This window comes from Hemiscyllium ocellatum, chromosome 3, assembly GCF_020745735.1.
Source record: "Hemiscyllium ocellatum isolate sHemOce1 chromosome 3, sHemOce1.pat.X.cur, whole genome shotgun sequence".
Taxonomy (NCBI): Eukaryota; Metazoa; Chordata; class Chondrichthyes; order Orectolobiformes; family Hemiscylliidae; genus Hemiscyllium; species Hemiscyllium ocellatum.
In genome coordinates this window covers 92,338,003-92,363,086 of record NC_083403.1, presented here as the reverse complement: position 1 = coordinate 92,363,086, position 25,084 = coordinate 92,338,003, and the positions used below count along the sequence as shown (strand labels likewise).

At 40.0% G+C, this 25,084-nt stretch overlaps 1 protein-coding gene across 3 annotated transcripts in view; it reads left to right on the top strand.

Annotated features, from left to right (window-relative positions):
- The window catches only part of fam135a (family with sequence similarity 135 member A), a 329,943-nt gene that overhangs the window by 221,921 nt on the left and 82,938 nt on the right, over positions 1–25,084 (top strand). For all 3 annotated transcript variants that reach the window (XM_060851940.1, XM_060851926.1, XM_060851932.1), the window contains 3 exons: positions 490–563; positions 4,168–4,322; positions 11,012–13,241. In XM_060851940.1, the coding sequence (XP_060707923.1) occupies positions 490–563; positions 4,168–4,322; positions 11,012–13,241 (2,459 nt within the window). The remainder of the gene's footprint in view (positions 1–489; positions 564–4,167; positions 4,323–11,011; positions 13,242–25,084) is intronic.

The window sequence follows — 25,084 nt, the reverse complement described above, 5'->3', positions numbered from 1 at the left end:
TGGATCCCTTTCTTAACTTCTTGCAGTCATATTATATTATTAATGCATATTGAACTGCTTTCTATATTTGTTTAGGTCTGTTAGCTAAAGACATGTTCCTGATAAAAGAATCTTTTTCTCTGTTGTTTCATGTTATGTAGTAATGGTTTATCATCTGCATATTTGAGTATTTTGCTCACAGTGACATTGCCTAAATAATAGTGTATTGAGATCAACCTCAGGTATGTTATTAGTAATATGCCTCTCATCTGAAATATTCTTAATTGATGCCTATTGTTCTTTTGAAATCATACCTCTCCAATGCCTATTCATCCTCTTAATTTATAGCACCTCATCATATTATTGATCTATGCTGCAGTTTGTTACCAAAAACATTTTGTTAAATATATATTGTGCGAAACTGAAACTTGGGATTTTGGCAACTACTTTACAAAATTTACTGAAATTTTGGCTATATTTGTTCCCTTCCTCTTCCATCCAATTGGACAGGTAAGAAGATTCTCAGAAGCTTTTTTCTGCATTGAACATCCTAGACAAGCAGCTCTGGCATATCAGGAATTGCAGTAAGTAATTATGAACTTAAAGATAAGGCACGAGAACAATAGCCAGGTTCTATTTTTGTTTGAAAATACCAAAGTTTTCACTTTGGGTGAAAGACTTTGCTCTATATTCTACATATTGTGCAGTTATAGTTACTACATGCTGCTATTCATTTTCAGTAACAGGCATCTCGAGTGGATTAGTTAAAACAAAACAAATGTAATCTTAGTGCAAGATTTTTGTGAGCATAATCCAACATGATGAAATAGTTAGTTTCTGTGGAAGTCATGAGTACTACTTTAAAGATTTCAACATTCAATGCTTAATTAGAAGCTGTTTTGATCGCTCAAAGTGCTTATCCAAGTTGGCTGAGAATGAATATTTGATATGGCTAAGATCTCCGTGTCGTGTATGCACTTAAAGCATCTAATTGTTAAATAAACTTCAGTATTTTTAGATCAGATTTGCTGTTCAAATAAGAGATTATGTATCCTTACTCCCCTTCCTTTGTGAATAGTTATGTGTGTACTTCGAGTCTTAAAACCGATGGTTTCACAATATTGACTTTTACTAAATTCAGGAGATCTAAACCATCATAGAGATCATTCATGTCATTGTTCTGACTCAGGATCTGAATTAGTTGGATTAGCAAGGATCACCATAAGACATTGTATCATTATTGCTAAAGATAAGCTGGGTCTATTCAGCAGTCTGTGATTCTCAAGTTACGTAGGGAATTTATTCACAAATAGGTATTTTTAGGTCTAATGGATTGATTGTATTTTGTTTATGATTTATGTCTTGTACACTGTCTTGCTACTTCCTTGTGTATTATACAATTAGGAAATTAACCTGTATATAGATTGAAATGTTGCGTTTTTCAAAGCAGATTGAAGAACATGATGGGCATTCTACATAGTTTCTAGTGTTATGAGATAATGATACCATCATGGAATGGTTACTGAACAGAAAGGGACCATTCCCTCTGTTGTGTTTGTGCCAGGACTCTGCAAAAGCACTTCACTTAGTGACACTCCCCTACCTTTTCTCAATAACTCTGCAGTCTTTTTCCTCCTCAAATATTTATCTAATTCCTTTTTAAAGACTTGAACTAAATCTGTGTCTAGATTAGAGTGGTACTGGAAAAGCACAGCAGGTCAGGCAGCATCCAAGGAGCAGGAAAATCGATGTTTCGGGCAAAAGCCCTTCATCAGGAATAATCTATGTCTGCTACATTCTCAGGCAATGCATTCCAAACCTGTCTGCTGACAGGAACAGTTTTTTTCCCTCAAGTACTCAATCCTGACCTCTCAATGTTTTGCTTGAAAATTTATAACATTTCAATCATTCCTGCCAGAAAGAAGCAAGTATAGTAAACATGTGGCTTCTCAGGAATTATAGGCATTTTCATGCAGAAAGGCGATTGAGTCTACCCACAACAATCACATGTCAATTCTAACATAAAGTACAAAAATTGAAATTAAAAAAAACTTATGCTCTGCTATCATTTTGTTACGATTCCATTTGCCAGCTGCATTTGAGGTACAACCACAAACCAAAAAGAGGCTGTTGAATTATGTGAATTATTCTGTTTTGATATGATTGACTTTCTAGTCCTCGCTTGATGTATGCAAATTTGGCCACTTTACATCGAGTTTCTGAATCCAGGTTACTAACATGATTTGTAAACGTGGTTCCAAAATTAGTTTGTGACTGACCACAAAATGTGATGCTTATTCAGTATTCTCAGATGATTAGCAACTAGACTAACCGTTCTTAAAAAAGGACTCCTGGAACATAATATTTGTTTGGCTAATTATGTTAAATTTATAATATTTTTTTCCTCTCTTCTGCCCCTACTTCCCTTATTTCTACCAATGTCAAAATTGTGTGCTCTAATCTGGCAGCATGGTGGTTCAGTGGTTAGCACTGCTGCCTCGCAGCACCAGGGTCCCAGGTTCAATCCCAACCTCAGGTGATTGTCTGTGTGTAGTTTGCACATTCTCCCCATGTCTGCGTGGGTTTCCTCCAAGTGCTCCGGTTTCCTCCCACAGTCCAAATGTGTGCAGGTCAGGTGAATTGCCCATGCTAAATTGCCCATAGTGTTAGATGCATTAGTCGGAGGGAAATGGGACTGGGTGCGTTACTCTTCAGAGGGTCATTGTGGACTGTTTGGGCCAAAGGGCCTATTTCCACACTGTAGGGAATCTAATCTACTCAATCCATTATTTAGGTTGTACCCAGTTGCTTATTTCATTGCACCCTTGCTTTTGAGTCAAAAACAGGGCTGAGCACAAAAAGAAATTGGATATTCTACTGCATTGTTGAAGCTAATATCCATCAAATAACGCATTGATTTAAGATTCTGCACACCTATTTAGGTGAACGTAAAAGACCCACTGCACTATTTTAAAAACATCTAGGAAATTAAGCATTCTCTATCACATTGCTGCTTATGGGAACTTGCACTGCATAAATTGGATGCTACAATTTTGGCTTCATGATTAAATCGATTGTAAACTGCTTAGGGTTGTGAAAGATGCTACGTAAATCATAGTCTTTCTTTCTTTGATATAACCTAGCTGGAATTCTAATTTCTGCCTTCTATTTTGCTTTCCTACCATATCTGCATGCTCAAGTAATTCTCTGCCACTGCCTCAGTATCCTCAGAAATCATTTTGTTTTTCAAAATACCTTCCTGGGATATGAACTTAGTAGGAAGGCTAAATTTTTCTTACTCATCCTTAATTGCCCTTGAAAAAGTGTTGTTGCCTTGAGCCACTGCTGCCCGTTTGGTGCAGGTACATTTACTATGTTGCTAGAAAGGGAGGATTTTGACTTAGATATTGAAGGAGTGGTAATATAGTTTCATGTCAGGGTGGTGTATTTGGAGGAAAACTTGAAAGTGATGGTGTTCCCATGCACCAATTGTCTGTGTGCTTCTCAATGGTAGAGATCACAGGGTTGGAAGTTGTTGTCAGAGGGGTTTTGATGTTTGCTGTATTATAGCTTGAGCTTAAACCAAACCACTGCCACTGAAAAGTAGTGAATGTTAAAGGAATGAGGCTAACTGGTTTGCTATGCAGAGAGTCAACAATGGATCACTTGGGCTAAATGATCTTCTCTGTTATAATTTTTAAGTTCTATAATGAATGACAATATACGATGCATAATCTCACAGTACAAATTATATTTGATCCATGTGTCTATGTTGGCTTGTTAAAGGAGCTGTTAGTCATAAAAATTACTTGAGGTTTTATATTTGTTATTATATGGCATTGAAGTATATTGATTTAAGCCATCTTCAGAATTTAAATAAAGGTAGTGAAACATTTTATTTATTTTTTGTATTAATTTTATAGAAATTCTTGGTGACTTGGTAACATTGCTATTTATATGATTAAGACTTAATTTTAAAACTGGAATTGATTAAACTTTGGAGATGAGTGACTATATTGTAAAGACACAGAACTACTTTGCATGTAGTACAGCACTGTTTCACAATGTGATTTGAACATTGTTTGCCAAATATGCAGACTTTGATAACCAAACAAAAATTGCTTTTTCAATGACTTGAAAATTTGTGGCTTTTTGCACTTTAACATAAATTTGTTGGGTACTTTTCAGTGCACAAAGTCACGCACAGATGGCTGCAGCTGTAAAGAATTCTACCTATTTCAGTTCTCTTCCATCTCTTCCTGTGGAATGTGTGGAATTAGATGGAGATTTCAGCTCACTGCCCATTATCTTTGAGGATCGATATCTGGATTCTGTTCCAGAAGGTAAAAAAAAATGTTTCGGTTCAGTTCAGTTGGCTGCATTGTTTTCCAATGCTTCAGAACATTGGTTTGCATCCCCTGTTTTCATTTTCATCTATCTAACCATGGTCAGAATATCACTTTCAGTAACTTCTCTTTCTACTATTATGTGAAGGATCGATCCAAATTTTCAGGTGAGTGGTGATACTCAGCAGTGTTATTGAATAACATATTGCCAGTATGTTCCCACATACATTAACAACATCCAGCTTTTTGTCACCGTGCTCAACTTAATTCATCCACTCTAACCAAGTTATCAAATTGCTTGTCTAACATCCAGCAGAACATAAATTTCTTTGAATTTAATATTGATAAAAGTGAGACCATTGTCTGTCTTCTCTGCTGTAAACGGCTTGTTAATGTCTTTGTGCCTCTCCTGGCAACTGTTTGAACATATGAATAAGAGCTGCTTTGCTGTTGAAAACATCAAATCTGATTGTGGCCTCAATTCTACCTTCCTTTCTCCCTCCAATGTTATTTGAATCCCTTGTCGTTCAAGAATGTCTCTAACTTGACCTTAAGTATATTTAGTGATCCTGCCTCCATTGCAAATTGGGATCGAGCATTGTATAGACTAAGACTCCCAGAAGGAAAAAAATAAATCCTCATTTCCATTTTAAATGAAGACCTCTCATTTTTAAACTGTGTCACCACATTCTAGTCCCTCCTACATGGAGAGACCCTGTCCCAGAATTCACCCTGTCAAATCCCCTTTACATTTTAAAAGTTGTTAAATTATCATAGAACATTATAGCACAGTGCAGACCCTTCAGTCCATGATGTTGTGCCAATCTGTGAATTCAATCTAAGCCCATCTAACCTAAGTATTCTATTCTTATCCATATGCCTATCCAACGATCAGTTAAATGCCCTTAAAGTTGGTGTGTCTACCACTGTTGCAGGCAGTGCATTCCACGGCCCGACTACTCTCTGAATAAAGAAACTACCTCTGACATTTGTCCTATATCTGTCATCCCTCAATTTAAAACTATGTCCCCTCATGCTAGCCATTGCCATCCAAGGAAAAAGGCTCTCACTGTCCACCCTATCTAACCCTCTGATTATCTCATATGTCTCACTTAAGTCACCTCTCAATCTTCTTTTCTCTAACAAAAACAGCCTCAAGTCCTTCAGCCTTTCCTCATAAGATCTTCACTCCATTCCAGGCAATATCTTGTTTGAACTCTGCATTCTTTCCAAAGCTTCCACATCCTTCCTGAAGAACTGTACACAATACTCCAAGTGCAACTGCACTAGAGTTTTTTACAGCTACAGCATGACCTCATGGTTGTGGAACTCAATTCCTCTACCAATAAGAGCTAACACACCATATGCCTTCTTAACAGCCCTATCAACCTGGGTGACAACTTTCAGGAATTCATGTACCTGCACACCGAGATCTCTCTGCTTATCTACACTACCAAGAATCTTACTGTTAGCCCAGTCCTGTGACTCCTTCCAAAGTGAATCACCTCACACGTTTCCAGATTAAACTCCATTTGCCACCTCTTAGTCCAGCTCTGCAGCTTATCCATGTCCCTATGTCCCTCTGTAACCTGCAACATCCTTCGTCACTATTCACAATTCTACCAACCTTAATGTCATCTGCAAATTTACTAACCCATCCTTCTTTGCCCTCATCCAGATCATTTATAAAAATGACTAACAGCAGTGGACCCAAAACAGCTGCTTGCAGTACACCACTAGTAACTGAACTCCAGGATGAATATTTCCCATCAAACACCATCCTCTGTCTTCTCTCAGTCCCATTCCTGTATATTTTGTGCAATATACGATGGGGAACTTATGAAAGGCCTTACTGAAATCCATTGACACCACATCATCCACTTTACCTTCATCCACCTGTTTGGTCACCTTCTCAAAGAACTCAATAAGGTTTGTGAGGCACGACCTACCCTTCACAAAACAGTTAGGTGAAAGTGGGTATTGCAGATGAGAGTCAAGATTCGAGTAGTGCAGGCAAAGCACAGCATATCAGGCAGCATCCAAGAAGCAGAAAAAATCGACATTTTGGGTAAACGCCTTTCATCAGTAATGATAGCCCTTTCCAACACTTTACTCACAACTGAAGTAAGGCTCACTGGTCTATAATTTCCAGGGTTGTCCCGACTCCCCTTCTAGAACAAGGGAACAACATTTGCTATCTTCCAGTCTTCTGGCACTATTCCTGTAGACAATGACAACATAAAGATCAAAGCCAAAAGATCAGGAATCTCCTACCTGGCTTCCCAGAGATTCCTAGGATAAATCCCTTCTGATCCAGGGGACTTATCTATTTTCACACTTTCCAGAATTGCTAACACCTCCTCCTTGTGAACCTCAATCCCATATAGTCTAGTAGCCTGTTAATATTCTCCTTGACAACATTATCTCTTTCTAGTGTGAATATTGATGAAAAATATTCACTTAGCGCTTGTCCTGTCTTCTGTGACTCCACGCACAACTTCCCAATACTACGCTTGATTGGCCCTAATCTTCCTCTAGTCATTGTTTTGTTCCTGATATACCAATGGAAAGCCTTAGGGTTTTCCTTGATCTTATCTACCAATGACTTCTCATATCCCCTCCTAGCTCTTCTTATCCCTCTATTTAGGATTTACTGGCTAGCCTGTAACTATCAAGCACCGTAACTGAGCCACCACATCTCATCCTAACATAAGCCTTTTTCTTCCTCTTGACAAGAGGTTGAACTTCCTTAGTAAACACGGCTCCCTTACTCGACAACTTCTTCCCTGTCTGACCGGTACATACTTATCAATTCTGATTCTTTTAAGTTTCATTGGTTCCGGACCAAACTGTCCTACTTTGCTCATACAACAACCCCTTCATTCCAGGAATCATTTAAGTGGAAACAGGGTCATTAACTATTTTTATGACAGTGATGGATCAATTCCTGTTCAGTGGAGGGTAGATTAGAGGATTTATAGAGGTTGTAGATGGGAATTTGGAATTCGGAACCCAAATCAGTGAATGGTGCAGCAAGCTCAAGAAACCAAATGGTCGTCTTCTGCTCCGACTTCATATGTTTGTATGGAGATTCTCCATACTGCTTCTAATGCAATTATGTTTACTCAAGTAAGAAGACCATGTTGTAGACATTTTGCCAAACTTGTGTCTCATCAACACCTTGTACAATTGTAGCAAGGCATCTATGTTTATACTTCATTCCTTTGCAAGAACACTTTTGCATTTGCATTCCTTTTCACTTGCTGAATCAACATACTAATGTACTGTGATTCACATAATAGAATTCCCAGGTCCTTTAATACCACAAAATTCAAACATCTCTCTCCACTTAAATTATATATTGTTTGTTCATTCGTATTACCAAAGTGAACAAAATCACATTATTTCACACTACACTTCATTTGTCAAATTTTTGTCTGTTCACCTACCTTGTCATTATCCCTACTCGGACTCTTCAAAGTCTAGACCGTTCACAATCATGGTTTTATGTTTGACCCTGAGTTGAGCTTCAAACCACATATCTGTGCCATCATGTAGGACAACCCATTTCTATATCCATAACATTATCCAATTCTGACTCCAATTCAGCCCAACAATTACTTAAACTCTCTCATCTTTACATTTATTACCTCTACATTTGAACATTTCGTTGTCTTCTTGCTCATGCCCCCCTTTTCTATTCCAGCCAATCTAAGACAATTGAAAACTCTGCCCAAGGTTCTTCGTGGTAGACTGGTTTAGCAAGGTTAGATCACACAGAATAGAGGGAGAACTAGCCATTTGGACACAGAACTGTCTCAAAAGTAGAAGACAGAGGGTGTTGGAGGAGGATTGCTTTTCAGACTGGAGGCCTGTGACCAATGTGTTCCACAACGATCGATGCTAGGTCCACTGCTTTTTGTCATTAATATAAATGATTTGGATATGAACATATGAGGTATGTTAGTAAGTTTCCAGATGATACTAAAATTGGACGTGTAGCAAACAGTGAAGAAGGTCACCTCAGAGTACAACTGGATCTTGATTAAATGAGCCAATGGGCTGAAGATGGAGTTTTATTTAGATAAATATGAAGTGCTGTTTTTGGAAAAACAAATCAGGGTAGGACTTATACACTTAATGGTAAGATGTGCAGGTTCATAGTTCCTTGAAAGTGGATTGGAGGTAGATAGGATAGTGAAGAAGGCAGTTGGTATGCTTATTGGTCGGTGCATTGAGTATAGGGGTTGTGAGGTCATGTTGCAGCTGTACAGGACATTGGATAAGCCCTTTTTGGAGTATTGTGTGCAATTCACATCTCCATGATAGAGGAAAGACTTGGAAGGGTTCAGAAAAAATTTACAAGGATGTTGCCAAGATTGGAGGGCTGGGGCTATTTTTCCTGGAGCGTTGAAAGCTGAGGGGGTGACCTTATGAAGATTTATAAAGTCATGAAGGATGTGGTTAGGACAAATAGACAAGGTCTTTTACCCAGATTGGGGGAGTCCAGAACTAGAGGGCATAGTTTCAAGGTGAAAGTGGAAAGATTTAAAAAGGATCTAAATGGCAACTTTTTCACGCAGAGGGTGGAGTGTATATGAAATGAGTGGCCAGAAGATGGTGATGGCTGGTACAATTATAACATTTAAAAGACATCTGGATGGGTGTATGAATAGGAAGGGTTTTGAGAGATGTAGGCCAAATACTGGCAAATGGGACTAGATTTATTTAGGATATCTTGTCAGCATGGACTCGTTGGACTAAAGGGTCTGTTTCTGTACTGTATATCTCTAAGATTCTGAGTCTATGTTCTTACTCCCCCAAAATCCAATTCACCCTTTATTTTCCTGCCTGCTGACCTATTTTAACTCCCATTCAAGCAAAACATCAATTTTAAGATCCAAACCCAGAAATTGCTGGCAAAGCTCGGCACGGTGGCACAGTGGTTAGCACAGTGGTTAGCACAGCGCCTAAGACCCGGGTTCAATTCCTGACTCAGGCGACTGACTGTGTGGAGTTTGCACGTTCTCCCCGTGTCTGCGTGGGTTTCCTCCGGGTGCTCCGGTTTCCTCCCACAGTCCAAAGATGTGCAGGTTAGGTGAATTGGCCATGCTAAATTGCCCGTAGTGTTAGGTAAGGGGTAAATGTAGGGGTATGGGTGGGTTGCGCTTCGGCGGGTCGGTGTGGACTTGTTGGGCCGAAGGGCCTGTTTCCACACTGTAAGTAATCTAATCTAATCTAATCTAATCAAGATCTGACAGCATTTGTGGAGAGTAATCAAAGTTGGCGTTTAGGGTCTTGTGATCCTCCTTCAGAGTGCTGATGGCCTTCTTCTGAAGAAGGGACACTAGACCCGGAATGCAACTCTGATTTCTCTCCACAGATGCTGCCAGACTCACTGAACTTTTCCAGCAATTTCTGGTTTTGTTTCTGATTTGCAGCGTCTGCAGATTTATGGCTTTTATCAATTTTAAGATTCTCATTCTTATTTTTAAACCCCTGCAAGACTTTGTCCCTCCTTTCCTTTGTGGTTTCTTCTAGCCACAAAACCTTTCAAGAAAGTGCACATCTTTGATTCTTACCTCTGATGCATCAAAGTTAATTTTCCTCGATTGATGCCTGTGCCTTTAGCTGCCTGGCTCCTAAGTACTTTAGTTCCTTCCTCGGTCTGAAAATACAAAGCAAATTATTAAGATACTCAAGCATTAGAGACTACATGACCAGACCATGAAAAATACAGTATTGTGAGGCTTAATTTTCAGCACATTATTTCAGTTTTACAGCAGAATGTAGCCGTTTGCTCAAATATTATTTTAATTTTAAAATAGATGAAAATTAATTATCTCTTGAAGCATAATTTCTCAATTCTGATAAGAGAGCTTCTAAAAAGCTGAAGAATTTGAAGCCTAAAATTAAAACGTATACTCTTTCAAGTTTGTGACTTGCACTGGAATCTAAAAATTATGTAATTGCTGGCAAATATACTACATAGAATGAATATTGAACTTTCTCATTGTAAATTTTATTTATTGTCTGAATCATAAGTTGTAATATTAAATTTATAAAAATAGATTTTATTTAATTTTAGGAATTTACTAACTCCACTCAACAGACAAATAATACATAAATTGTTAATGTCAGAAAAGAGATGACTACCCTATAGGTAGTCTTGCTGATGAGATGCATAGAAGGTAACTGCACTGTTTTCTTAGTTGAGATCTATTCCAACTGAGCAAAGCTGTAGCGTCAGTTGATTCTTTCAGTGAGGTGTTGTGATGAAAGGTTGAGATAATGAATTCAAGAGACTAATGAACTTCCTGCCCATTCATTGAACATCTACTTCATGCAATTCAGAATAATAGGAAAATGGAAAAGATGTAAAAACTGGCTAGATGTGGGAAGATCAAAATTTTATGTAGAACAGTGACCAAGTGGCAATTGCATATTCTTTAAAACTTGTACAAAATGTGTAAACAGACCTAACAAAGAATTGCTGCTTATTACTAAATTGTTTCTGACAGCACACATGATACAAGCAAAATGTTAATGCCTTAAATGTCGAAATACATTTATTCCCTACTTGAAATTTCACTCTCATTTTTCTTAATTAGTCTCAAATATTTTTATTTCATCTTTTCTTAAGTTCTCTACCTGTTCACAAATATGTACTATTTTGTTTCTTTAAGACTTGAGTGTTCCCTGGAGTGGGGTTCAGAATGTAAGAAGATCATCCTTTTCTGCCAAATTTGAAAAATCTGACTCAAAAGAATCTAACACTTCAGGCTTCTCTAGTCCTGATTTTAAAGCAAAGCCAGCAAGCATCCACAGTGTTAAACATAATGAAAATGAAAAGCCACAGATGAAGCAGCACAAGGTGAAAGCTGAAGAGCACAGCAAACCAAAAGTAAAAGCAACAAAACTTAAGAAGACAATTAAGTCTGAAAGTAACAAAAAATTGATGAAACAAAACTCTAAGGACTCTGTCATACTGGTTGGTTACAAATGCTTGAAGAATTCAAACTTGGGAGAGATCAGTAAATCTGAGGGTGGGCTTCCAATCTATCCAAAAGGTGGGCAGGTTCCCACAACCATAAGAGATGGTAATGAGGCAATGGCTGATTCTAAGCTACTGTGTCAACATAAAGAGCTAATACCTCTTCTGTCAAGTATGGAAGAAAATGTAGAGACTCCAAAAGCTAAAAGTCTCAATAAATTTGGTGATAGCATTAATTGTCATAAAATGGAACCTGGCACATTTGCATCATCAAGCTTGTTCCAGGCAGGTCCTGGGAATCCAACTGAGTGTTCAGACTCTATTAAATTTGATAGATTGAGTAGTCAACAAATGACATCAAACTCAGGTATATCAAATATCAAACATATTGAAGTCAAACCAAGAAGTAAATGTACTTATGAAGGGGAAAAAGTAACAGTCATTATGGCCTCCAAATTTCCTGTTCAAGATGACCAAGGGCCTTATCAATCTGCTGAGCCACAACATCTGGATTCTAAAAACAATTATTTGCATTTGGAAGAAAATGTACTACACTCTCCTGCGTCTGATAGTACACAGTCGAATGTATGTACAAAGGGGTTTAATTTGGTTACAAGTGGAGATGCTGTTAAATTGCCGGATGTTTATGTCACCTGCTCATCGTCCAGAGTTTCAGATTCTGGTATCGAAAGTGAGCCCAGTTCTTTTGCTTTCCACTTGGATCCAGATTTAGTTACTGAGCCAGTATTGGAGAAGACTTCTGTTCTCAGTGAAAAGCCTTTCATGCAGCTACTACTAAAACCAGAATTAAGTTCAAAGAGTATGGTGGAAGGCAGATGTACAGAGAGTACAAGTGCTGTAAGTGAAATACAGTCATCTTTAACTTCTATAAACTCTCTGCCTTCAGATGATGATCATGAACAGCAAGTTGATGAAAGCTTAAAAGTTGCAACCAATCTTGTGCAACAAACTAGCGATGAACAGCCCAAGATAGAATCAACTGTCGTACCAGATGAGATAAAATTTGAAAATAAAACATCAAGTATTGTAGTGCAAGAAGAAAGTGTTGTGTTCGTTGATGGTTCAGGGACTCTACATCAAACTCAACATTCTTCAAAATTTCCTGAGCAAATGTTTGATAACTGCATTGTCAGTCAAGAAGGTAGCAACAATCCACAGCAAAATATTGCTTGCTTTAATGATTTTAGAGAACTTCAAGATTCTTATGAAGATTTCAGTTTAGAAAAAGCATCCACCGAACATATAATTAAACTGAATTCTGAAGTGATTTACCTTGATGAGCCAAGATGTGGAACATCGGATGAGGCACAGATTAGCCAAAGTGTAGTTGCAGAATTGCATCCAGAACAACATTTAAATATAATTCACATGTTTGAAATTCCAGCATTGGAGGAAACAGATGATAGAATGCACACAAATCTTTCAGCTACCAGCAGCACTGACATTGTGAAACAAGGATTAGTGGAGAATTATTTTGGATCTAGAAGCAGCACAGACCTTTCTGATACTAGTCCTGGTGGTGGTGGCAGCTGTCCCTCAAGCCCTCAAAAGGCAACTATTGGCCTTGTCACTCTCATACAAGCAGAGGAGGATGAAGAACAAGAAATGATAGAAAATGGTTATTATGAAGCTGATGATGATGCTGTTTCTGATAGAAATGATGCAGTCAAACCTGAACTAATTAATGCCCATCACACTGCAGAACGTGCAGGTGTGCAAGGTGCATGTACTCCTACCTGTTTATCCTTTTCATCAGTTGTCAAAGATTCCCCATCTATTAGTGGACTGTCTTCACAAACCAAACATGATGCAATTACAAAGCAACCTAACAGTGCATTCTTCAGCTCTAACCTGTCAGCCTTCTGGTCTAATGATGCTGGGATAAAAGGACAGATGAAGACGTAAGTAAATTTGGCACATATAACGTTTTGTTTTTGAAAAAAATCTGTCTTTTTAAAAATCAAAAACCTATAATGAACTCGCACAGTTGATTTTCTTTGTAATAAAACACTTTAAACTGCAGCTATTCTATTCTCTTGCAAATGTTAGAGACCTTTTGTCCCTAATTCAAGTATAGTAGTTGAGTCCTGCCAATGTCCTGATTAATATTTACCCAGTATTGTGTACCTCATAAGTAAATCTTGTGATGTTGCTTATGGAAGAGTTTTATGAATAACTTTGTACTAATCTTTCCCTACATTGCAACAATAACTGCACTTCAAAAATATGTGACTGAAGCATTTTGGCATATCATAAGGTCACAAAGTGCTGTTTAGATGTTCTTTTTCCCTCAGACTCTTGTGTACTTGTTCCTTGCTTTTTTTTTTATTTGCCAAATTTCCATTGGATGTCCCAGCAATATTTGGTACTTCAGGATTAGATTGATGATGATGTGGAAATTTTCACCAAAACTTTGAAGTTAAGGAAAGTTGCATTTTAATTCTTTCTGTGGAGTGCATTAAAGTCTAAAAGATGAGATCAAGGGCCAGTTAGAAATTACAGCTCTGTACTTGAATTCATGGAGCATTTGGAACAAAAGGTCAACACATGGTGTAAAAATGTCAGGTTTTGTACTTTGGCAGGGTGAATAGAAGAACTGTTATTTAAAGAGATTGATTAATGGTAAGATACTGGGGTGTGTTGCTGAACAAAGAAGCCTTCGAGTACAGGTTCATAGTTCCTTGAAAGTAGACTCCTAGGTAAAGAGGACAGTGAGGATGATGTTTGGTATGCTTGCCTTTATTGGTCAGTGCATTGAGTAATGGAGTTAGAAGATCATGTGGCTGTACAGGATGTTGCCAGAGTTAGAAGGTTTGAGCTAAATAGACTGGAGCACTGGAGGCTGAGGGGTCACCTTATGGAGTTTCATAAAATCAGAAGGGACATAGATAGGATAAATAGACAAGTTTTTTTTTCCCTGGGATGGGGGAGTCCAGAACTAGAGAGCATCGGTTTAAGGTGAGAGGGGAAAGATTTCAAAGGGATCTAAGGAGCAATTACTTTATGCAGAGGATAGTGCATGTATAGAATGAGCTGCCAGGGGAGGTGGTGGAGGCTGGTATAATTACGAGTAAAAAATGAGGTCTGCAGATGCTGGAGATCACAGCTGCAAATGTGTTGCTGGTCAAAGCACAGCAGGCCAGACAGCATCTCAGGAATAGAGAATTCGACGTTTCGAGTATAAGCCCTTCATCAGGAATAAGAGAGAGAGAGCCAAGCAGGCTAAGATAAAAGGTAGGGAGGAGAGACTAGGGGGAGGGGCGATGGAGGTGGGATAGGTGGAAGGAGGTCAAGGTGAGGGTGATAGGCCGGAGTGGGGTGGGGGCGGAGAGGTCAGGAAGAGGATTGCAGGTTAGGAGGGCGGTGCTGAGTTGAGGGAACCGACTGAGACAAGGAGGGGGGAGAGGAAATGAGGAAACTGGAGAAATCTGAATTCATACCTTGTGGTTGGAGGGTTCCCAGGCGGAAGATGAGGCGCGAAATCTGGGTCTGTTTCTGTGCTGTAAACGCTCTGATTGTATTGCTATCATATGTTCTGAGATATGGTGAAATGTATTGTTTTGCATGTTATGCAGGTGGATTGTACCGTGTAAAATGCATCAGAGTAGCAAAACAGAGTGCAGAAAATTATATTACAGCCACAGAGATAATGTAGAGAGAGAGAGACTAAAAGTCTGAATACAGCAGGGAAGAAGCTGTTGTAGGATTAAAAACTGAAGAAATCCGCAGCACAGAGGGGTGGGGGTGCTCCTGGCGCAAAATCATAATCCTATAGGCAAATGGAATGTTGCCATTTATTTTACAGGCAACTGTCATAATAATGGAGAAATCTTGCTAAAACAAAACAAGGCACTAGACTGAGAATATAGTGAACAGTTTTGGTACCCTTATAAAAGATGCATTGGCACTGGGGGCAGCACAGGAAAGTTTCACTCGGTTGATCACAGGCATGGAGTGGAGTTGAAGACAAGATGAGTTCAGTCATGATTGTACTAAATGGTCAGGCAAGTTCAAAGTGCTGTGTTACGTATTCGTGTTTCCAATACTTATAGAACATAGAACAATACAGCACAGAACAGGCCCTTCTGCCCACGATGTTGTGCCGAACATTTGTCCTAGCTACCTCTCCAATTGCCGCTTAAAGGTCACCAATGAATCTGACTCTGCCACTCCCACAGGCAGAGCATTCCATGCCCCCACCACTCTCTGGGTAAAGAACCTACCCCTGACATCCCCCTATACCTTCCACCCTTCACTTTAAATTTATGCCTCTTTTTAACACTCTGTTGTACCTTATGGACAACTTTGCCTATGAGCAGAGGTAGAGTAGGTGAAGTCCATATTCATTCGAATATATTCTGTACAATATGTTCTATGAGAAGCAACCTCAATGAAATATGCAGTATTCTTAGGAGGCTTAATAGGGTAAATGCTGAGAAGATTTTCTTTTTTTCATGAGAAAATCGAGGATCAAAGGGCACAATCTCAGAGTGAGGGGTCACCCACTAAAGACAGAGATAGCGTGGAATTTCATCTGAGTGAATCTATGGAATTCTTTACTGCAGGGAGTTATTACGTCTGTGCTGTTAAGTATTTTCTAAACTAAGGTAGACATATTTTTGATCAGTAAGGGAATTGAGAGCTATGGGGCGAAGGCAAGAAAATGAGGTTGCGTATTATCAGATCAGCCATTATTTCATTGATTAGAATTAGGGAATCTAATCTAATCTAAACAGAGTTGATGGACCGAATGGCCAACATTTCCTGCAACATCTTGTGGTCTTATAGTACCAGAAACTTAATTTCATATATCCTTTTGAACATCACAGAATGGGAGAATTGGGAAGGGTTTTTTCCTCCGAGCTAGTGAGCAGCCATTTTTAAATTATCAGTTTAGGTGCAACCTATCCTGTTTGGAACAGGTCTTTTCTGCCCCAACGGGCATCCCAATAATCCAAGAACCTGAGTCCCTGAACATTACACCTTCTCTTCAACAATTGATTTGACTCTTTTATTTGTTTATTCCTCCTCTCATTTGATCTTTGGTATTGGGAGTAAACCAGAGATTACTGAGGTGCTGTTTTTTAAACTTCCGCCTAACTTCTTAGATTGATTTTGTAAAGCCTTAATCTTTTCACTACCTATGTCATTTCTACCAATGTTTACTTCTGGCATCTCATTCTTCCCTTTAATAATATGCTTCTATCGTTTTCAGATGTCCTTAATCCTGACAAGAAAAAAAACAACATAGTATCTGAAAATTCAACCTCACTGTTGCAGAATCTCCTGTCAGCCGCTGACAGCAGAGCCCCCTCTAACAATTATTCTTTTAAATTTTGTCAAACCCTACCCAACATATGATACATTCTTAGTGCCCAAGATCAGTGGGCGGCACGGTGGCACAGTGGTTAGCACTGCTGCCTCACAGCACCTGAGACCCGGGTTCAATTCCCGCCTCAGGCGACTGACTGTGTGGAGTTTGCACGTTCTCCCCGTGTCTGCGTGGGTTTCCTCCGGGTGCTCCGGTTTCCTCCCACAGTCCAAAGATGTGCGGGTCAGGTGAATTGGCCATGCTAAATTGCCCGTAGTGTTAGGTAAGGGGTAAATGTAGGGGTATGGGTGGGTTTCGCTTCGGCGGGTCGGTGTGGACTTGTTGGGCCGAAGGGCCTGTTTCCACACTGTAAGTCTAATCTAAGTCTAATCTAATCTAATCTAACTGCATCTTCTATTTCCTTCTGAGAGACATCACTTTCAACAGTACCCGAAACTAAATATCTATTTGATAGAGGAATAGCCACCAAAGGCTTCTGAACTACTTCCTTAACTTTCCTGACAATCACCCATCTATCTGACTGATCCTGCTGTGTAATCACTTCTCTAAATCTACTAGCCACCTAACACTGTCTCTTGTATGCCCTCAATGACATCAAGCTGAAAAGCAGCAGCTTTCATAGCATCTTATTTATAAAATAAATTATTATTCCTTACCCAAATAATTAATATTAAGCATGCAAAAAAAATGAAACCAACAAATCTTCAACAAAATCAGCCACACTGCTGAACAGTTGATTTAAAAAGAACTCCTTGTCAAATAGCAGACAGCTTTCAATCCTCTGATATAAAGAAAATCTCACTCCAGAGTCATCCTCGTATATGTGTTTCTGAAAGCTTCGTAAACACAACTCCATTTAAAAAACACTCAATGATTCAAAAAAAGCTCTCCATCCACACATATCAAACCAAGATAAAGGCACTTTCTTTGTTTCTGAATCTTGTTAATGTTAAATTCTGTGCCTTCCATAGGTTATATTGGCAGCTCAAGTGAATAGTCTGCAACATGGTGACATTTTGAGCATTTCTTTTCTAGAAAAGGATGAATACACATTTGTAGGTAATGTAAAACATGCTTTACAGAAATTGTATGAAGGGCAGTAACAGCATTTATTTCTTCATCCATCCACCTCCCTCAACTGCCTCTTTGTTTAAAGATTGCTTGTTCTTTATTTAGACTTTACTATGATTTTGACTGGAGGAGATTTAAACTATCAGCCACTCCCATAACTTATCTCAGCACTAATATTGGTTGCTTTGTAGCAACCATCTCATACAGATCCAGTACTACTTGCAAAGTTAGTGTTATATTTGACAGTAAACTGATTCTCTCTTCATGTTCACCAATAATTCCCAAACTGTGTGCAGCAGCCATTATTGAAGGTGCAGAAACAAGGAATGGGACTGCAAGACAGCCCCCGTGAGACTAAGCCCTGAACTCGTACTGATGTCCAAGTGACATCAGACACTGTCCTTGCGCCGCTCGTCTCTTAGTCTTTTGCTGTTCTAGCGGGATGTTTTGCTAGTTCTTTTAAGGGGACAGGTAAGGTAGATGAACTGAAGGCATGGTTGGGAACATGAGACTGGAATATCATGTTACAGAGACATGGTCCAGGGATGTTCCATGTATAGATGCTCTTACTGTGGGATGCAAGAGACGGGGGGGGAGAGACAAATTTGTAAGGAGATTTTAGTCATCCGTAAGAATAATAGAGGATTTTAACTTTCCAAACATAGACTGGGACTGCCATAGTGTTAAGGGTTTAGATGGAGAGGAATTTGTTAAGTGTGTACAAGAACGTCTTCTGATTCAGTATGTGAATGTACCTACTAGAGAAGATGCAAAACGTTACTTACTCTTGGGAAATAAGGCCGGGCAGGTGACTGAGGGTGTCAGTGGGAGAGCACTTTGGAACCAGTCAACATAATTCTATTAGTTTTAAAATAGTGATTAAAATAGGAAATGGATAGACCAGGTGTAAAAGTTGAAGTTCTAAATTGGAGGAAGGCCAATTTTGATAGAATTCGGCAAAAACTTTCAAAAGTTGATTGGCAGATATTCGCAGGTAAGGGAACAACTGGAAAATGGGGAGCGTTCAAAATGACATAAAGAGAATCCAGAGACTCTTCCACTTAGGGTGAATGTCAAGGCTGGTATATGTAGAGAATACTGGATGACGAGAGAAATTGAGATTTGGTCAAGAAAAAGAAAGAAACATATGTCAGGTATAGAGAGCAGAGGTTGAGTGAATCCTTAGAAGAGTATAAAGTCAGTCAGGGTATAATTAAGAGGGAAATCAGTGGGAAGCAAGGGAAGAGATTGCTGGGCATGTTGCTGAGATATTTGTATCATGGGTAGCCACAGGAGAGGTGCTGGAAGACTAGAGGTTGCCTAATGTTGCACCACTATTTAAGAACGGTGGTAAGAAAAAGCCAAGAAACAATAGACTGGTGAGCCTGATATCGATAGTGGGCAAGTTGTTGGAGTGAATCCTGGGGTATAGGATTTTCACAGATTTGGAAAGGCAAGGACTGATTGGGGATAGTCGATATGGCTTTATGCATGGGCAATCGTGTGTCACAAACTTGATTGAGTTTTTTGGTGAAGTAACAAAGAGGATTAATGTGAACAGAGCAGTGGATGTGAACTATATGGACCTCAGTAAGGCGTTCAACAAGGTTCCTCATGGTAAACTGGTTAGCAAAGTTAGATCTCACGGAATAGAGGAAGAACTAGCTAGTTGGATACAGAACTGGCTCAAAGGTAATTCTGGCCTCCCTCCTATAGGAAGAATGTTGTGAGACTTGAAAGGCTTCAGAAAAGATTTATAAGGATGTTATCAGGATTGGAGAGTTTGAGCTGTTGAGCTGAATAGTCTGGGGCTATTTCCCTAGAGAGTCGGAGGTTGAGAGCCAACATTGTAGAGATTTATAAAATCATGAGGAGCATGGATAGTGTAAATAGTCACAGTCTTTTCCCCGGAGTTGGGAAGTCCAAAGCTAGAGGGCATTGGTTTAAGGTGAGAGGCGAAAGATATAAAAGAGACCTTAGGGGCATCTTTTTCATGCAGAGGATTGTTTGCTTGTGGAATGAACTTCTGGAGGAAGTGGTGGAGGTCAGTATGATTACAACATTTAAAAGGCATTTGGATGAGTCTATGAATAGGAAGAGTTTAGAAGGATATGGGCCAAATGCTGGCAAAAGGGACTCGGTTTACATTGGATATCTGGTCAGCATAGACAAGTTGCACCAAAGATCCTGTTCCATTGTGTATACCTTTGACTCTGTGAGACAGTAAATTATTAGAGAAAGGAGGGATCCTATGTAGCAGAGTAAATAGAAACTTAGATAAGGAAGATTCTAAATCAGAAAAGAACAGGCTAATGAGAAAAGTCAGAAAATAAAGTAACTCTAAAGAACTAAACTGCATTTATTTCAAAGCAAGAGATCTTAGAGGTAAGAACAAAACAAAGAAAAAAAGAGCCATGCAGCTCAGAAAGAGGTCCTTTTGACCCTCCAAGCTTGTGCCGCCACATTTTGCCCTTCCTTACTAAAATTGTCTTCATTTACAGGATCTGTACCTCTTTATTCCCTTTCTATTCATCCAGATGATCCTAAATGCTGTGAATATGTCTGATTGTACCACCACCTCTGGCAACACGTTCCAGGCACTCACCAACTTTGTTTGAAAATCCTGCCTCGCATATCTCTTTAACCACCACCCACCCCCGCCCCCTGCCTGCATCTTAAACCTGTGTCCCCTAGTAGTTCACACCTGCACGCTGGAAAAATGCCTCATACTTTTCACTCTATCCATGCCATTCGCAACTTTATAGAGACAAAAACCTGCAGAAACTGGAATCCAAGGTAGACAAGCAGGAGGCTGGAAGAACACAGCATGCCAGGGAGCATTGGGAGGTGGAGAAGTCAACCTTTCGAGTGTAACTTTTTTTCAGGAGAGAGGGTGGGTGTAAGGGGAGCTGCATTTAAAAGGGGGGCGGGGTTTGGGGAGCGTTTTGGTTGGGGAGAAGAGCGGGATGGTGAGGTAGGGATATGTGAACACAAGTATAGTGTACGATCTGGTAGGTCAATGGGAGGATTGAATCCAGTTGGTTGCTGGAAGGAAGTGTCGATCAGAGGAATAAAAGGGCTGGAAAGGGAGTCTGGGATGGGAAGGGAAGTTATTTGAAACTGGAGAACTCAATGTTGGGTACTCTGGGCTGTAAACTTCTATTAGATCACCCCCTTAACCACCTGATTTCCAGTGAAAACAAACGTAGTCTATCCAACTGTTCTTCACAGCTAACATCCCCCATACCAATCAACATCTTGGTAAATCATTTCTGTATGCTTTCCAAAGTATCCACATCCTTTTGGTAATTTGGTGACCAGAACTATAAACATTATTCCAAGTGTGGCTGAACTCAAGTTCTACTAAGCTGCTGCAAAACTTGTCTATCCTTATATTCAGTGCCCTTCTAATGAAGGCAAGCGTGCCACACCACCCTTTTATTACATTATCAACCTACACTGCCACCTTAGAGTTCTGTAGACCTGCAACCTAAAGAATATCTGCTCCTGCATATCAGTACTGTGAAGGGTTCTGCCATTCACTGTATAATTTCCACCTGTACTTGACTTTCCAAAATGCACCACCTCACATTTGTCCAGATTAAACTCCATCTGCCATTTTTCTGCCCATGCTTGCAACTGATCTACGTCCTGCTGTATCCTCCTCACTAGCTGCAACTCACAAAGTCATAGAGATGTACAGCACGGAAACAGACCCTTTGGTCCAACTTGTCCATGCCGACCAGACATCCTAATCTAATCTAGTCCCATTTGCCAGCACTTAGCTCATATCCCTCGAAACCCTTTCTATTCATATACCCTTTTAAGTGTTGTAATTGTACCAGCCTCCACCCCTTCCTCTGGCAGCTCATTAATACACACACCACCCTCTGTGTGAAAAAGTTGGCCTTTACGTCCCTTTTAAATTTTTCCCCTCTCACCCTAACCCTCTAGTTCTAGACTCTCTCACCCCAGGGAAAAGACCTTGTCTGTTTATCCTATCCATGCACCTCATAATTTTATAAACCTGTATAAGGTCACCACTCAGCCTCCAATATTCCAGGGAAAACAGCCCCAGCTTATTCAACCTCTCCCTATAGCTAAAATCCTCCAACCCTGGCAACATCTTTGTAAATCTTTTCTGAATCCTTTCAAATTGCTCAGCATTCTTCCAATAGAGACCAGAATTGCATGCTATATTCCAAGAGTGGTCTAACCAATGTGCTTTACAGCGCAACATGACCTCCCAACTCCTGTACTCAATGCTGTGACCAATAAAGGAAAGCATACCAAACGCCGCCTTTACTATCCTATCTACCTATGGCTCTACTTTCAAGGAACTATGAACCTGCACTCCAAGATCTCTTTGTTCAACAACACTCCCTAGGACCTTACCATTAAGTGTATAAGTCCTGCTAAGATTTGCTTTCCCAAAATGCAGCACCTCACATTTATCTGAATTAAACTCCATCTGCCACTTCTCAGCCCATTGGCCCGTCTGGTCCAGATCCTGTTGTAATCTGAGGTAACCCTCTTCGCTGTCCACTACACCTCCAATTTTGGTGTCATCTGCAAACTTACTAAATATGTTCGCATCGAAATCATTTATATAAATGATGAAAAGTAGTGGACCCAGCACCGATCCCCTTGTGGCACACCACTGGTCGCAGGCTTTCAGTCTGATAAAAAACCCTCTACCACCATCCTCTGTCTTCTACCTTTGAGCCAGTTCTGTATCCAAATGGCTAGTTCTCCCTGTATTCCATGAGATCTAACCTTGCTATCTGGTCTCCCATGAAGAACCTTGTTGAACCCCTTACTGAAATTCATATAGATCACACCTGCTGATCTGCTGCCATCAATCTTTTTTGTTATTTCTTCAACCAAATTTGTGAGACATGATTTCCTATGCACAAAGCCATGCTGACTATCCCTAAGCAGTCCTTGCCTTTCCAAATACATGTAAATCTTGTCCCTAGGTTTCCCTCCAACAAATTGCCCATCACTGACTTCGGGCTCACTAGTCTAAAGTTCCCTAGCTTGTCTTTACCATCTTTCTTAAATAGTGACACCATGCTAGCCAACCTACAGACTTCTGGCACCTAACCTGTGACTATCGATGATACAAATATCTCAACAAAGGGTCCAGCAGTCACTTTTCTAGCTTTCCAGAGTTCTGGGTACACCTGATCAGGTCTTGAGGATTTATCCACTTTTGTGTGCTTCAATACATCCAGCACCACCACCTCTGTGATATGGACATTTTTCAAGATGTCACCATTGACTTCCACACATTCCATATCTTCCATGTCCTTCTCTACAATAAACACAGATGCAAAATACTCGCTTAATGTCTCTCCGATCTCCTGCAGCTCCACATGTAGGCTGCTTTGCTGATCTTTTGAGGGGTCCTATTCTCTCCCTCGTTACCCTTTTGTCCTTAATGTATTTGTAAAACCCTTTGGATTCTCCTTAACCCTATTTGCCAAAGCTATCTCATGTCCCCTTCTTGGCTTCCTGATTTCCCTCTTTAGTACACACCTACAGCCTTTATACCTTTTAAGGATTCACTCAATCTCTCCTGTCTATACCTGACATGCTTCCTTCTTTTTCTTAACCAAACCCTCAATCCCTCTAGTCATCCGAGAATCCCCACACCTTACCAGCCTTTCCTTTCTGTCTCTGGACCCTCATTATCTAATTTTTGAAGGCTTCCCATTTTCCATTTATCAGCAAATATCTGCCCCCAATCAGCTTTTGAAAGTTCTTGCCTAATACCGTCAAAATTAGCCTTCCTCCAATTTAGAACTTCAACTTTTACATCTGGTCTATCCTTTTCCATCACTATATTAAATCTAATAGAATTATGGTTGCTGGCCCCAAAGTGCTCCCCTACTCACACCTCAGTCACCTGCCCTGCCTTATTTCCCAAGCAGAGGTCATGTTTTGCACCTTCTCTAGTAGGTACATCCACATACTGATTCAGAAAATTTTCTTGTACATACTTAACTAATTCCTCTCCATGTAAACCCTTAACACTATGGCAGTCCCAGTCTTGTTTGGAAAGTTAAAATACCTGACCATAATCACCCTATTATTCTTACAAACAACTGAGATCTCCTTACAAACTTGTTTCTTACTCTCCCGCTGACTATTAAGAGGCAATTCCTATAACGTGATTTTCCCTCTCTTATTTCTCACTTCCTCCTAAATAACTGCCCTGGATGTATTCCCTGGAATACCCTCTCTAAGTACAGTTGTAACGCTGCTCCTTATCAAAAATGACACTCGACCTCCTCGTTTGCTCCCTTTCTATTCTCCCTAAAGCATTTATATCCTGGAACATTAAGCTGCCAGTCTTGTCCATCCCTGAGCCACGACTCTGTAATTGCTATGATATCTCAGTCCCATGTTCCTAACCATGCCCGGAGTTAATCTGTCTTTCCTGTTAGGCCTCTTGCATTGAAGTAAATGCAGTTTAATTTATTAGCCCTACCTTGTTCTCTGCTTTGTCCCTGCTTGCCCTGACTGTTTGACTTGCTTGTTTTCTCAATTGTACCAGTCTCAGATTGATCTCTTTTCTCTCTATCTCCCTCGGTCCCACCCTCCCACTTTATTAGCTGAAATCCTCCTGAGCAGCTGTAGCAAATCTCCCTGCCAGTATAATAATCCCCTTCCAATTCAGTTGCAATCCATCCTTCTTGTACAGGTCACTTCTACCCCAGAAGAGATTCCCATGAGCCAAAAATGTGAACCGTTCTCCCCTGCACCAGCTCCTCAGCCATGCATTCATCTGCCCTATCCTCCTATTCCTACCCAGAAGAACTCATCGTACTGGGAGTAATTCAGATATTACTAACATTAAGGACCTACTTTTTAAATTCCTGCCTAACTTTCTATTTTCTCCCTTCAGAATCTCATCCTTTTCCCTTCCTATGTTGTTGGCACCAATGTGTACAGTTACCTCCTGCTGGTCCCTCTCCCCTTTGATAACATTCTACACCCGCTCCAAGATATTCTTGATCTTGGCACCAGGGAGGCAACACACCATTTTGATTTTTCGCTGGTGGCTGCAAAAAAGTCTGTCTATGCCTCTGGCTAGAGAGTCCCCTATCACAATCAATTGCTTCGTACTCCAATGTACGTTAGAGCCATTCTCGATACTAGTAACTTGGCTGTTCATGCTCCATTCCCCTGAGAGACCATCACCCCCTACGTTTTCAAAAACAACATACTTGTTTGTAATGGGGATAGCCACAGAAGACTCCTGCCTACCCCTCCTACCTTTCCTGGAGTTAACTCATGTACCTGACTGTATCTGCAGCTTTTCTCCCTTCTTGT